The 14,793-nt window shown below is 54.1% G+C and overlaps 1 protein-coding gene across 6 annotated transcripts in view; it reads right to left on the bottom strand.

The window, feature by feature from the left end:
• Positions 1 to 2,876: 2,876 nt before the first annotated feature.
• Positions 2,877 to 14,793, bottom strand: part of SIL1 (SIL1 nucleotide exchange factor) — a 90,326-nt gene continuing 78,409 nt past the window's right edge. For all 6 annotated transcript variants that reach the window (XM_042880646.1, XM_042880647.1, XM_042880648.1 and 3 more), the window contains 3 exons: positions 7,066 to 7,162; positions 4,877 to 5,041; positions 2,877 to 3,325 (listed from right to left, as the gene is read on the bottom strand). In XM_042880646.1, coding sequence (XP_042736580.1) covers positions 2,975 to 3,325; positions 4,877 to 5,041; positions 7,066 to 7,162 — 613 coding nt within the window. In that variant the 3' untranslated portion in view covers positions 2,877 to 2,974. The remainder of the gene's footprint in view (positions 3,326 to 4,876; positions 5,042 to 7,065; positions 7,163 to 14,793) is intronic.

The following is a 14,793-nucleotide window of genomic DNA, read 5'->3' as shown; positions in this document are numbered from 1 at the left end:
TATGTTGTGCTGTGCGTGGTGTTGGTGCTTCCTCTCACATCCACACAGTCAGCACTGTGCCCATTTCCCAGCACAGCTGTGTGCACCCAGCAGCTCTCGCTGGCTGCGCTGCGACCGGGCACTGTGTGGAGATGTACCTACAGGCATCCTTTCACTCTTATTTACATGCTACGACTGTCGGTGTGTTTTACTCCTACCAGCGAGGTCCCGCGTTCCCCAGAAGGCTGGGAGCGGTTCGGGGGCCGGGATTTGGTGCCCTGTGTGTGCAGTGCTGTAACTGAATTTGAGAGCCGCTCATTGGCAGCTCTTATGTTCTAATTCCATTTAGAACATCAACTAAATGTTCTAAACTCTATCAAGCTTACTGCTTACTCTATCAAGCTTACTGCTGTCAGATTACCCAACCGCTGATCAGGATTAGGAGGTACTGCAGTAACATTGCCCGTTTTGCTCCCAAGTGCTGCAGCCTCCAAGGACAGGTGACAATGCACTGCTGTGTCACTGCTGCCCGCAGCTCTGCTGCCCAACGGGTCCGTTCTGCTCTGCTGCCCCACAAACACCCCAGGGTTAACTCTGTGTGTCTTTGCCATGCATGGTTACTGTCTGCTTTCACACAGTGTGACTTTTCTTTTTCCTGGCATTAATGTAATAGCCTGAAAGGTTCTATTCCCCACGCTGTTCAGTGTCTGTCAAACACACCACTCCAGAACCCCATGTATTAGCATTACGAAAATAAATCGCAACAAACGGACATTTAGATCCATCCAGGTTTTGAGTAAATGCAAACCCATGTTCTGCTGTGACTTTTGGGAGCATCCCTGGCCTTCAGGAGCCACCAGGGTCCAGGCAGGCTGCATTCAGCACAGGAACAGCACCGTAACTATATTAGAGCCAATTGAGAAGAATTACAGTAATTACTGCTTGATGTAATTAAGCTCTGGGGAAGGACTTGTGCAGTTTGTCTCATCTGCAGTGCTGGAGGGAAGGCTCTTCCTCTGGCAGCAGTGTGTGAGCACAGCCCACAGCAGTGCTAAGAAGTGCACAGGGGATGTTCTGCCAGCGCTGCCCTGCTCAGGGACACCACCCAGCTGCTTGTTCCCTCTGCGGATGGAGGAGTGCAGCAGCAGCTCCCATGCACCCAAAGGAGCAGCTCCTCCCTCACAGAGCCCAGCATACACAGCTGTGGTCTCTGAGGCAGAAGTGCTGTACAACCACAGCCACACTGCCTGCCAGCAGCTCCCATTTGTTGGTGCTCGCAGATACTGATAGGGTAAGTGGCTGCCCAGTCACGGGTGGTGGGAAAAGCTGTGAGCCTGGGCTGGGGCTCAGCCTCCAGCCTGAGCCTGCAGGCAGAGCCCTTAGGTCTGGGTTCTGGCCGCAGGGACTGCCTGCACTATATCAGCAGCACCTTCCCTGAGCATCAGAGTGCTTTTTGGTAAGCAATTCCAGGAACTTCTTTTGTTTCCCTTTTTTCTTTTCTTTTGCTTTTAGGACGTTCTTCCTCCCCTGCACTTCTCTGGCAGTAGGATGGAAATGCTGTCAGCTGTACTTCTCCATGTGCACCACCCGGAGCCATGGGGTGAGCAGCTCATCTCTGCAGCTGTGCATCTGGGCCCTGTGTGAGCAAGGTGGGACACAACAGACCGGGGAGGGAAAGCAGAAAGGGCAAAGCCCAGCAGAACTGCATTCTCTGCAATGAGTCCCCACTGAGGGCACGGACACCACTGTTGACCGCTGTGGGGTTCCCTGGGCACAGCTGCCCTCACTGCTGCCCGGAGGTGGCCCCAACTATGGCACTGGCAAGGCACTGCATACAAAGCACAGAGCACACACTGCTGCATACACCCCTGGAGGCTGAGGGCCATGAGAGCCATAGAGCCAGGATGTTTCAGTCCAATTTAGCACTGCATAGGGCCCAGCTCTGCCCCAGTACTGAGATCTGTCCCCCCAGCAGCAACTGCCATCAGATGGTATTTACTCTTAACCCTACAGCAAGTCTAGCCCTAAGCGGGCAGCTGGGAACAAAAACAAAAATAATTTTTAATCCCAGGAAGGCAGCCCAAATCAAAACCTAAAGAGAGAATGAAAAAAAAAAAAAAAAAAAAACAAAAAACAAAAAACCAACCACCACCAAATCAATACTTGCAATTAGCACTGCTGCACAGTGATGACAGCCAATCAACCACAGCCACGGCCAGACATACCTCAGCTCCAATGGGTGAGGGCTGGCACAGCCTGGCTGCAGGCAGCTCTGCAGTGAGTTCGGGCAATGCCACAGGGCTGCATACAAAACCAGCAGCCTTCCCTTATTGGTTTTAATTTATTTTTCTGCAATGGTGTTAGTAACATCAGCATCTCCGGCCCTGGGTCACACTGCCGCCCTGCAGCGGGAGCAGCACTGACTGGAATACCTGCAGCTGCCAGAGAGCAATGCTGGGATGGAGCACAGAAGCAAGAAGTGCTCACAGCCTGCTCTACAAAGCAGCTCTGCATTGCAACGTACCTGCAGCAGGACAGCACACAAGCAGGATTTGGGAGTTTGCACCTTCCTCATCCGAGGCCTTGGGCACTACACATCACTCTGCAGCCCACCTCTAAGGGCAGGAGGAAGGCAGGCAGGCAGCAAGAGGTTCCGCACAGGGTAAGGCACACTTCACCACCCCACTCTCTCCTGGGAAGGAAGGAGCAGACCCAGAACCACACCATACTGGGCTGCAGAGGGCATCTGCATCAGGTCCTTGTCTAGAAGGCTGCAGTGTGAGCTGGAACCGGCCTGCTCCTCCAGGGCACAGACCTCTATTTTCCAGTGTTGCTGAATGCTAAGGATGTGTGCCCCCAGCACTTCTGTCCAATAACAAACTCTTGGCACATTTCCACTGGGGAGACTTCCTTAGCTCAGCCATTTATTCAAAGTGCACTTACACAGGTGACACCACACATCACACCGTTATCCTGACCCATCTGAGCTCCGGCCTCAGCCCAGCTCCTGCAAGATGCTGTTCACAGAGCCCAGCAGCTCCTGGAAGTACCCATCCCCATCGCCGTCCCTGCGCTCGGCAGCTGCCAGCTCCTCATACTCACTGCGCAGCAGCCCCAGCGTGGCACTGAGGGCCGTGTCCCTGCGGAAGCGCTCCCTGCAGAACGCCATCAGCACAGCCACCGCCTTCAGTACCTTCTCACGTGCGTCGTGCTCTGGCAAAGCCAGCAGCCCTGGCACTGCCACACACCAGTCCTGTTCCAGCACCGCTGGCACCAGCTGCACCCGCCGGTACTGCTGCACCTTCTCCTCCGCTTGGTCGCTGTGCTGAGAGTCCTCCAGCAGCATCTGTGGGAGGGCAAGGGGCAGATGATGACCTGTAGCTGCTGCCTGCAGGTGACACACTGCATGGTGCACACTGCAGCTCCTGCCATGCACGGAGACATGCAATGCACGCTGCTGCACATGCAGCTCAGTGCCAGGGATCTCAGGTGAGGTGAAGGAAGATTCAAGCTTCTGTAGGGCCAAGGAGCAGAAACCCTCAGCCAGGGGAGCAGAGGCAGAGCCATGCCTCTCACAGTCCCTGGGGACAGTCCTGACCCCAGGGTCAGCTGGGTCCCCAAGGATGTCCGTGGTGCCTCTCCACACCTTCCTTCTGATACCCCCAGGTCAGCTGCTCCATCACAGCACTCTGTGCCACTGAACTGCTGGGCATAGAGACAAGGAGAAATGATACCACCACAACCCTAGTTCCCAGGAGCACTACTGCTGAATGCCCATTTGTACTTCGACATTCAGGATCTGGGGTGAAAAAAGAGGAGAAGACAAATGTTGTTCAGATGCTGCTCTGTACTTCAGTGCAGAGCTGGCACTCACAGGGGCTGGTGTTACTTTATGATTTTAGACACACAGTTTCACCCAGGCAACCCCAAGCCTGGCCACATCTGGCCCAGTCCTGCTCCCCAGCAGGTTCCAGCATCCTTCTGCTTCCTCTGCAGGCTCTGGAAGGGGCTATGCCTGGAGAGTTGTAAGCAGCAACAGCCACATGTGGGCACAAACCTGAGGCTCTGCAGGGCCTTTGGAGCTCCTCCAGCCAGAGCAAAGCTGGGGCAGGTTGCACTGCATGAGGTGCACACAGGTAGGCAGAAGAAGCCAGGCCCATGGACCCTTCTACTGCGTGCAAAGGGGCAGGGCAGCACAGCGTTACAATCAGGAAGGTCAGTGCAGTAGAAGGGCAATACGAGAGCACAGTAGCAAAGGGACTAGTGTGAATGGAATAGTGTTACAAAGGAAAGGTGCTCACCCATTTCTGAAGATCCAGGCTCACAAGAAAACCCCACAAAGGAGGGATCTCCAACCAGAGATCCTTCCCCAATGGCAGTCAGCCCTTAAATGAGGTCTAAGAGAGGTGCAGCCAGGCTCCACCCCTTCCAGTCACACAGCTGAACTGCCTTCATCAGTGCTCCCAGGGCCCACCGGGTCCTTTACCCAGGTGCTCAATCAGTGGTTCAGGCTGGGACTCAGCAATTCCCATACAGGGTGTCAGAGCCCACACCTGATGGGATCTCAGGCCCATCAAAATAATGTGCACCTTCACAAAATCCCGTGGAAAACAACTGTTTAAGAACACAGCTGTTCCTCTGCGGTGCCTGGAATCCGAGTGTTAAAGCAGTGATAATCTGCAGGGCAAATTGGCTATAAACAGAGTGAAAGTGGATTTAATTCCCATTCTCTGGAGTAAGAGAGACACACAAACTAAATAACAAATGGTGACAAGAAAGGCAGCAGTAATCCACAGTATGTGAAAATAAGGCTGCAGGAGCTGCAGCTCCAGCACAGGAGCTGGGAGGGACCTTCCCCTAGAGGAGATGCCCCGTCCCACTGCCCCACAGCCCTCACCTTCTCCACGAAGAGGTCATAGAGCAACGTCACAGCACGGACACACAGGGCTGAGCTCCCTGGCTGTCTGAAGAGCCCACGCAGCACCTGGAGGCCACCCAGCTTGAGGAACTGCTGCTGGGCATAGGGGAAGTGCCTCAGCAGCGAGGAGAGAGCGAAGAGTGCCTGCAGGAGAGCGGTGTGTCAGCTGGGGAGCAGGGCTGTAATGCTGCAGCACAGAGGGGTGTGGGCAGCCCCCCGCAGCTCCCATGCAGCCCATTGGGTTGCCCAGCCATGCAGAGCATCCCAAACCTCTCCAACACCACCCACTCCAACCCTCGGCTGATGCCCACCCGAACTCCCTCCCCAAGCATCACTGCAGGAGTTGGTGACCCACAGAGACCCGTAGCCAGCACCTGCACTATCTCAGAGCATCAATCCTTGCAGTTCCCTCCCTCTGCCCACAGCACTGAGCCTGGCCATGGGCAAAGATGCCCAAAGAGGACAAAGCAGGGCTGAAGGTGATCTGGACACCAGGGACACCATCTGGACACCATCATCTCTCTTGCCTCATGAAGGGAGAGGACCAGTCGAGGAGCAGTGTCACATACTGTGCGTGTGGCAGCAGCCCACGTATGCTCACTTCTAACAGACGTCCCTAGCAGAGGGGTTGGCATGGCAGGGGGCAAGCAGGGGTCAACAGACCCATTCTGATGACTGCTCCCAAGCACAGTGCTGGGCTGACACCACCCTCAGGCAGAACTGTGGGGCCGTGGGTGCCTCGTGGATCCAGCAGCACCAGCGCCCCGCACCACAGCAAGCCTCGTGCCCTGTGCTGCGGACAGATCTGAGCTGACAGCCATTGCTTCCTCGACCCCATTTGTTACTATTTTACATCCCTGGAGTTGCCTCCGGTAAATCAGTGATGTTTCTGTCTCCTTTTTTCCATAGGCCAAAGGACCAGGGAATGAAAAAATGCACTTCTGGCTTCGCTGCCGCACAGTGCTGAGAGCATCAGTGCGGAAACCTACAGTCTGGGCACAACCAACCCATCATGGGCACCTGGCCTGGGGAGCTGGGGGCAGTGTGGGCACATGAACTGGCTGCAGAAATTTTGTCCTCCTGGAAAAGGGCCTCAGCTCTGCCCTCGAAAGCTCCACAATGCCACCCAGAAACACAGATGGCACTGAGCTCATCCCTCTCCTCTGCTCTCCTCCAGCTGCTGCCAGCAGGACGCGTTTGTGTTTGCTGAAAGGAATGGGTCCATACCTACCAAGGGTTCAGGAGGTGCTGGTGAGGATCTCTGCATCCCAGCCATGCTTCCCATCCCACAGTGAGCTGCAGGTTGGTCCCTGAGCACTCTGAGGAGTTTCAGTGCAGCAGCTGCCTGCGGGCACTGCTCCAACCCAGCAGCGAGGGTGCAGCCAAACAGCTGGGGACCGCTCAGCCCCTCCCAGGGTTTTGCCGTAGACCAGAGAGGAACATGTTTGTGGAAGCCCCTTGTTAAAACTCATGCAGCACTTCACTGTTTGCTAATGGCGAACAAAAGTGCTGTGAGTTGCATCGCCCCATCAAATTCCATCTTGCAGAAGGTCACCATGTTAAGCAGTGGGGCTGGATGTTCAGGAGACGACAGAAAACGTTGTGGCCAACAAACAGTGGTGGCATCAGATGCCAAAGCGAGGGTAATTAGATCTCACGCTCTGGGGAGCACGGCGGGGAGGCAGCGAGGGATCCCCCAGCCCAACGGACAGCACTGCACATTTGGCTGGGGGCTCTCTGAGCTGCTCACCACGCTGCGAAGCCTCCGCTGCCGGCCACTGCCAGAGGCAGGGCGCAGGGCGGGCTCTGGCAATTAGCTCCTTCTAAATGTCAGCTCCCATGCTTGCTGCCCTCTGAGCTTGTTGCCTGCTGCGGGCATCCCCGCCTCTCCCCCCAGCAGAGCTGCAGCATGCAGCCTGTGCCCCAAGGCGGGGATGTGCACCCCTGTGTGCAGTGAGGGTGAGACCACAGCGCTGGCACCAACCGATCAGGGCTACTGAGCTGTGACCCGGCCACCAGCACCATGCTGGAGAGCACGGAGTCATCAGATGCCCCCAGAATGGATGCAGCACAGGTCTCATGCTCTCATGAGCAATTATAAGGTGTGATACCCTGTAAAGAGCTGCATCCCAAATGGCTTTACCCAGAAGTGATCCCTGCCTGCTCACCTTCTTCTTGACAGCCTGTGGCTGTTCTGTAGCCACAATGACCAGCAGCTTCTGCAGCGCTCCTCCTTCAATCGCTTCTATCTGGACTTTGGGGTTGCTGCAGAAGAAACACACAAAGATGTGTCACACACAGGGGGCCGAGGGGATGGCAGTGCAGATGGGAAAACGCTGGGCCACTCGTGCTGCCCTGCTGTGTGCCCACGTCCTGCCCATCTGCCCCCAGCAAGGAGCCCTCCCTCGTCCCTGCCTTGCAGCTACTGCTCCATTAATCCTCCAGCTCCACACTGCCTCTGCTCCTTAATGGCCTCTGTGCTGGCACTCGCCTCCCCCTTGCTCACTGTTGCCCTACTGATTTACACCCACACTCCCCTGCTGCTGCGTGCCCATGCTGCAGCACCAGTCCTGTCCCAGCTTCACCTGGAGGAAGGACCCGCTGTCCCCGGGGCCTCTGAACCAGACTGTGCCTGTCTGGCCACCCACACATCTCTCATCGAGTGCTTCTCAAGGACTAGAGGAGGCTGAGTGCATCCCTCTGTCTAGAAGAATGGGGTGAAACGGCAGGGCTGGGTGTGAACAGCTGCCCCAGCACAGACCCCACTTGCAGCACACCCTGGGGCTGCGCTGGGTGCAGCTGGCTCTCTTTTTGGCAGTGCTCAGTCAGAACACAGCATCCTGGAAGTCCCACACTGATCCCAGGTCTCATCAGCTCTGAGGGAGAGCTCCAGCACTTCAGCCTTTGCTCGGCTTTGAAGCAGCAATTGCACCACATTACACAGAGGTCAGCATTCCTGCTACAGCAAACACCCACTGCTCTCACTGCTGCAGAAAGCTGCAGAACAGCCAGCGCAGAGAATCACACAAGAAATGAGACAGAGGCAGACAGGGTCATAAAAAAACAAAAACAGAGGATAAATGGACTTGGGTAGGGAGCAGCCTCGAATTTAACTGGTGGCTTGCTATTAGCTCACAAAAACACAGCAAAACCCTCAGCTCTGTGTATTGCTCCCAGGCACACGCAGCTCCAGCCCAGGGCAGCTCCACCACCACTGCTCCCAGCTCCAGCTGTACCCACAGTGAGCACATGCACAGGGGCTGCCCACAGCATCCCAGCACCGCTCCAGCCTCAGCCACTTTCCCACTTCCCCAGGGCAAAGATGGAAGAGCACGATGGCAGGACAGGTGAACATCAGCTCTCAGAACAGTCAGGGTTGTGCTGCAGACGTGTCCAACAGAGCCAGCACACAGAGGTGCCGAGTGGGACACGAACCCCCAGGCAGCAAGAGGAAAGGGAGAGCTCTCCCCCAGAGAGGTGGATGAATCCTGCATCGCCCTTCTGCCCAGGTGAATTTAAGGCAGACATATTCAGGGCTTGTGACTGGGCTCCTGTGGGAGTCCAGAAACACACAACCCAGACAGGCTGTGCTGCAAGCCAGGCAGCAGGAGGGTTTTTTCCAGCCCTGTTTCCAGCAGTGACAGCTTTGGTCTCTACCTCTGTGTGTACAGCTGGGCTGTGTTTGCTTCTGCTCTGAGCTCTCCTGGTGAAACAGAGATGCAGGGGTTCAGGTTCTGCCTGGCATCTCATCCACAGCGCTGTCAGGCACTGCAGCTCCATTAGTGGCGAGGACAAGAACGAGAATGCTGCACTTCCAGACTCCAAGGAGGAGCTGGCAACACTCAGAAATACAGTTTCTGATCCTAAAACTCCCTCCAACCTCCCATTAATGTTACTCCAGGCAAGGGGGGGCAGGGTGGGTGTGGAGCAAGCTTGCAGGCAGCCACATTCTGGTTCACAGTGCACAGAAAGGAGCTCTCAGACTGCAGAGCTCTTCGTGCCATTCAAAGCAAACTGGGATCTTGAAGTTCTTTGTCACATCTATCTAAAATAAATAATAAAAAACTCCACAGCAAGGGATGTAACGGAAAAACCGCTATGCCTTTTAATGCTTGGCTGGTCACCCGGAGTATCAGATCTAATTAAAATCTCTGAACCATGGAGTTTTTGCCAAAGAGTACCTCTGGAGGTTAGGAAGCCTTCCTGGATGCTAGGTGTGCTGCTCACTTCTCAGCGTTTCTGTTGTTTAATGTCTCCACCATCAGTTGTCCACTAACAAAAAGCTCATTTGAGGGTTTTGAAAATTCAGCACAGATCTGTACAAATTACACTGTCAAGCCCAGGGAAAAGCTGCCTGAACAAAATAAATACAATGAGACAGACTGTGGACTGCTATCATAGAAAATTCAACCTGTGCTAATCTGTCACTAGATAAGGGGATGCTGGCATCAGCAGCAGAACGGGCTGAAATGAAGCTGGGAGAGTGGGGCAGAGCCTGCACACAGCCTGCAATGAGCAGCCCTGGTTGCATGGGGAGGGCAGAGGTGTGGGTGCAGGTGAGACGATGCAGCTTCAGGGCTGGGTGAGGGTCAGCCCCATGCAAGTGCTGCACTCAGGCTCCAGCAGCTTCCCACCAGCAGTGATGGACATGGGCACCAGACCTTCTTGGTGAAGATCCCAGCTGCCAGACCTTCTCCAGGGCCTCTGGTCTGCTTCTCTTCTCTGCACCTTAAAATCCCAACCCAGGCCAACTCTCCAAGCTCTTGCTCTGCAGACAGGCAGTGACTGGGGCCACCTGCACTGCCTGCACACTGCAGCAGTGAGGATGCCTGGTCTTAGCCACAAGACAAACAATACTTATGCCTCCCACTGCTGCCTCCTCCCCAGGCTCCTGAAGCTGTACCTTTGCACAGCACCAACTTAATGCACCATTTTATCAGTCCAGCACATTTTTGCTCTTTTGAAGGAGGGTGACTGTGCCCTTTGGCTGAGAAGGGGAAAACAAAAGCAAGGAGAGAAAGCGATAAGAAAACCTCTGAACCTGCCTGCTGCAGAAGGAAACACTCCATTTTCTGCCAGTTTATATTTCACTATGCCAGAGTTATAACTTCCCATGAGGGGCCAGAAATTATTACAGCTGAGGCCTGTTTGCCAAAATACCACGAGCCTCAGAGAGAAAAATTAATACAAGCAAGTGCAGGCATGCTGTGATCAGTGGTGCTGCAGCTTGGAACGGGCAGGGAAGCTGAAAAAAGCTGGCACAGAGCTGTGGCTGAGCAGTCCTGCCCTGGGCAGGCACCGAAGGCCTCCCAGGCACCTCCCTACAGCCATCAGGTCGGGCTGTTTGCTCCAAGCAGTCTTTTTCCTCCCACTAAAGCGTCCTGTGGCAGCAGCAAGGCTGTAGGACAGGGATGGCCAGCCAGAGGGCCCACCAGTGAGCAGCACGGATGTGCTCCAGTGCAGCTCTCTGCAGGCTGGGGGACTGCAAATCCTGCACATTCACGTGGAACCAGCTCCCATTTTGCTAAAGAACAGACACAGAGAGTGCTCCCTGCTGAGGAATACCCTTACACTGTCACCTTGCAGAGCCCCCATCTTCGGACGACCCAAGGCACACATGCCCAAATTCGAAAGAGTCTTTTTCAAGTTTTTCCAGACTGCACATTGGAAGGGCGTGGGAAGACTGAAAAGCAGCAGCACAGCCCTGAGGCAACAGCGGCTCTCCAGTTAGACAGGAGCTTGCAGTACAGCAGCAAAATTAGATTTAAATTAAAAAAAAAAAACAGAAAAGTCAAGTGGTGTGGAGGGGCTTGGGGACTTGGAAGCACAGAGCAGGGCAGGCAGGCAAACGCCCTCATCTCTACTGCTCTGGCAAGGACACACACAGAATATTTATTTCTTGACCTGCTTCTTGCCAAAGCAGTGTACGAACCACACAAAGCATAAACGAGACCCTGGTAGGAAGGACTGTCTGCTTGCCCTGAGCATCTGCTGGAGCCAGGCACGGCGAGGAGCTGATGGTGGTGGGCAGTGGAGCAGGGGCTGGGCGCATCCCAAGCACAGGCCTGGATGGGAGCGTGGTGTGATGCTGGAGAGGGACGATCATCGCCAGGCTGGGCAGCACTTAATGGGCCTCTTGTTTCTTCAGAACCAGCGGACTGTGATACCGTGTGGGAAATCAAAGCCAAGGATCAAAGCCTGTGAAGCAGCCTAAAAAATTTAGTATAGTCTATTTAGCTTGTGCTGGAAGCCAAGGATCAGAAGCAGGCAGGGAAGTGGTGCGGCTTCGCTCTGATAGCAAAGAGCACAACAGCACCCAACGCTGCTCACAGGACATTGGGGCTGCCCTGGGCTGAGAGCCGTGCCTTCAGAGCTCTGCACCCGGCTGGGAGTTTGCAGGGTGATGGAAATCTCTGAGAGCACTGGAAACACAACACAACGCAAGCAGTGCCACAGCAATAAGGCCAACAACTTGTCCTGAGAGGCCACTGAGTTTGGAGCTCCTGTAGCAATCATAATGTTACAATTACTGACCAACAGCAGATATAGAAACAAAACTGCCCATTGCAATGTCAGTGCTAAAAGGTTTGACTGGGATTCAGTACTTGGAGCCTCAGCCGCAGCTGTGAATCTGTGGCTCTGAATAAGAAAAGGAGATGCTGGGTGATCAAGTGCTTGCTAGTACTTGTGCAGCTGAATTTCAAATTACAGCTTTAAGGGAAGAAAGCTTAAAAACGCTCCAAGTGAGAAGTGCTGTATGCAAAGAGCAAGGTTCCCCATTGCATTCAAAGCAGTGGCTGCAGCATGAAACATTCCCACGGGAAACACCCGTGTCACAGCTGCAAGGGGCTCTGCTACCAAAATGATGCCCCAGGCTCACGAGTGCCCACTAGAAGTGGGAATGGCCCAGCTGTGCACCCCTGAAGCTCTTCCAAACACGCAGCACAGCTCTGCTCCTTGCCTGCTGCACGTGGCAACCTGCCAATGCTCCGCACCACACGCAGGCAGCTCCGGCCCCGCAGCTTCCCAGGTGCACGTGAGCTGGCTGCATCTCCTTCTGAATTTTCTATCTGAGGAGATCTGAGACACCTCAATGCAAATAATGGTGCAGCCCCCCCACCCTGCAGACCAGCCACCCGGCCCCGCTGCGGGATGCCAGCCCAGCAGGCTGCCTCTGCTGCAGCACAAAGCAAATGATGCTGACACGCAGAGGGGAGCGAATCTCTCACAAAAATACATATTTAGCACAGAGGCTTTCCATTGCTGCAGAGTCTCGCACTATGGAAAAAGAGATGGGACATTTGAAGGCACAGCATGAGATATGCTGGGCAGTAAGATAGCCCCGAGCCCAGCGAGGCCACCAGCTCACAGCTGGAGGGGGTACGAACACATAGCGCAGAGCCCACCCCAGGTCTACACACAGCACACCTGGCCCAGAAAGCCTGCTTTCTGTGCATCAGCCCCAAACCGGGCCCATCAGAAAGGCCTTCAGTGCTACGACCCAAGGAGACTCAAAAGCACCCAGCCAAATGGAGCCTAAGAAGTTGTGCCGATCAAAATACAGTGGAGAAGAGAAGTGGGGTGAGGGGGGAAAACTTGACAAAAGGAAAACTAGGTTTCAGTCGGCAACACAATACAACAATTTCGTATGAAAGATGTGAAGCATAAAAGAGATGTTAGATGTTCAAAAGCAGAGAATATAGGAGAGACATAAAAAAAAAAACCCTGAGAAGATGAAAATCTCCACTTCAATGCAATGCTGCCTTCTCACTTTCTACCAAGCCAGGCGCTCATCGCGGTAGCGGGGGAGCAGCAGCATCCCTGCGAGAGCAACGTGTCTCAACGTGACATAATGGATTACATAGATGCAAGCGTGGTTTTTAATGAGCAATTAGGTTATTGAGTATTTGTTGCTAAGAGGAGAAAAGAACTGCAGAGAATAAGTTGGAGCTGAGAGCATGATTGTGGGGTTTTGATGGGCTAATGTGATACTTAAACCAAGGGAGCATGATTCATGCCACAGAGGCAGAAATAGCACAGAAGTGCCTGGCAAAAGCTACGGACCTTGGCTTGCTCTCTGTGTCCCAGATATCAGCCAGAGGTGCCTGGGCTCATTAGGAGCCCTGCAGTGTCCCTGCTCAAGGCAGGATGGCCATCAAGTCCCATTTTCAGAAAAGGCCACCATGCCCAGAGCTGCCTGGGGACAGTGATGTTGGGTTGAACTGGGGAGGGCTCTGTTCTCAGATATGCTCTGGAAATGCAACCACCCAACATGGGCCCTTTCAGTGAGCTGAGAAGCCAGAGCCAAGGACCTCAAGCTCGAGAAAGAGCTGCTTCATGTGGTGCTCCCAGGATGGAGGGCCCCATGTGTCCACGTGCTGGCCTCACAGAGGAGCCCACAGCAGGTAGAGCCAGGCAAGGGTGATGTTTTGGAACAGGAAACGATTAGGCAAGCTGCAGTGCCATTATGTAGCATAACAGATGGATAATTAGATTTATACAAAGAGCTGTAAAACCAAGTCATTAAATAAAAAGATGGCACAGTGAATCGGAAAGCCCCCAGGATGCAGCAGGCCAGGTATAGGGAGCGGGCAGTGAAGCCAGAGCCCAGCATTTGTCAGGGTCACCACGAAGTGAAGAGTGGCCCAGGGCAACTGTTCCAGAGAGAAGCAGTGAGAACAGAGGAAGCACGCTGGCAGCATGGCAGAGCTGCAGCAAAGCAGTAAAACCCCTCTTGCTCCTCACCTCGCCGCGCAGCAGAGTAGAAAAGTGAATACCAGGTCTGGACAATAAAATCTTAGGTGCTGTAATAAAATCAGCCGCGGCAGGTTGTTCTGCTAAACGCTCACAAACAGCAAGATGACGGGCTGTATTTATATCTGTGGGTATAAAAAGAACAGCTGGAGATGTCACGCAGCAGCAGAGCACACCAGGCAGGACAGTCACACTTGGGCCCTGAGTGCGCCCCAGGACAGCCCTGAGCTGCTCTGCAGGATGCTGCTCACACGAGGTCCCACTGATACCAGTGCACACAGAGCCTCAGGTGCAAGCTCAGCTTCCAGGAGTTTAATCACAACCCCACAAACGATTTATGATGAAAAGCTTTCAGGTTCTCGGGGGCTATCAACTTCACGCTGTCAGCACAGAGCTGGAGGTGAAGCAGCACCGCAGACGTTTGCCCAGCTTGCCTGTCCTCCTGATGGTGAGAGATGGGCTGGGCTGCCTGTGCTCTGTGATTTAGGGGCAGCCTGGGGGACTCACACCCCATCTGCAGCCATCAGGGACGGCACCCGCTCCCTCGCAGGGCTGTGCTGGATTGCTGATCCCTGTCGAGTTACTGACGCCCCAGGTAGGGACGAGCAGGTGCTTTGCGGTGCGTGGAGAAGGGCGGCACAGGAACTCCCTCAGTGCTCAATCACCCACTCTGCTCTGAGGCGTAAATCAGCCTTAGGGCTGTATATGCCATCGTATGAAACAATATGCAATTCTGAAAGGCTGTTATTGCACCATAGGTCAAATCTATCTCATTGCCTAAGGATGGGTTTTGTTTCATCAGAGGCTGCACTAATAAAGAGCGAGTGCTTTTCTATGAGGGCAAAACTCATTTATTTCTATGTAATTTTAGCCATAGCCAACAAGAATTGTGTTGATTTCTTTTCAAAATCACAACACAGCAAGGAACAAGAACAATATTGCAAGATTAATGCTGCGTCCTTGAGTTCCTCCACTGCTTTTCATCAGAGCCACTTCAAAGCCCTCCCTGATTTACGGACAGGGAAACCCGAGCACGACTGCAAGTGGTGGCAGCAGCCCCTGCCTATGGGCCCCATGATGGGCAGTGCCTCTGGGCACCTCCAAACCTCTGCTGGCTTCCGCAGTGGCAAACACAGGAGCAC

Source organism: Lagopus leucura, unplaced genomic scaffold, assembly GCF_019238085.1.
Source record: "Lagopus leucura isolate 7727_CA_CO unplaced genomic scaffold, USGS_WTPT01 Super-Scaffold_100027, whole genome shotgun sequence".
NCBI lineage: Eukaryota > Metazoa > Chordata > Aves > Galliformes > Phasianidae > Lagopus > Lagopus leucura.
Note: the sequence above shows the minus strand (reverse complement) of the source record. Positions and strands in the feature narration are given on the sequence as shown.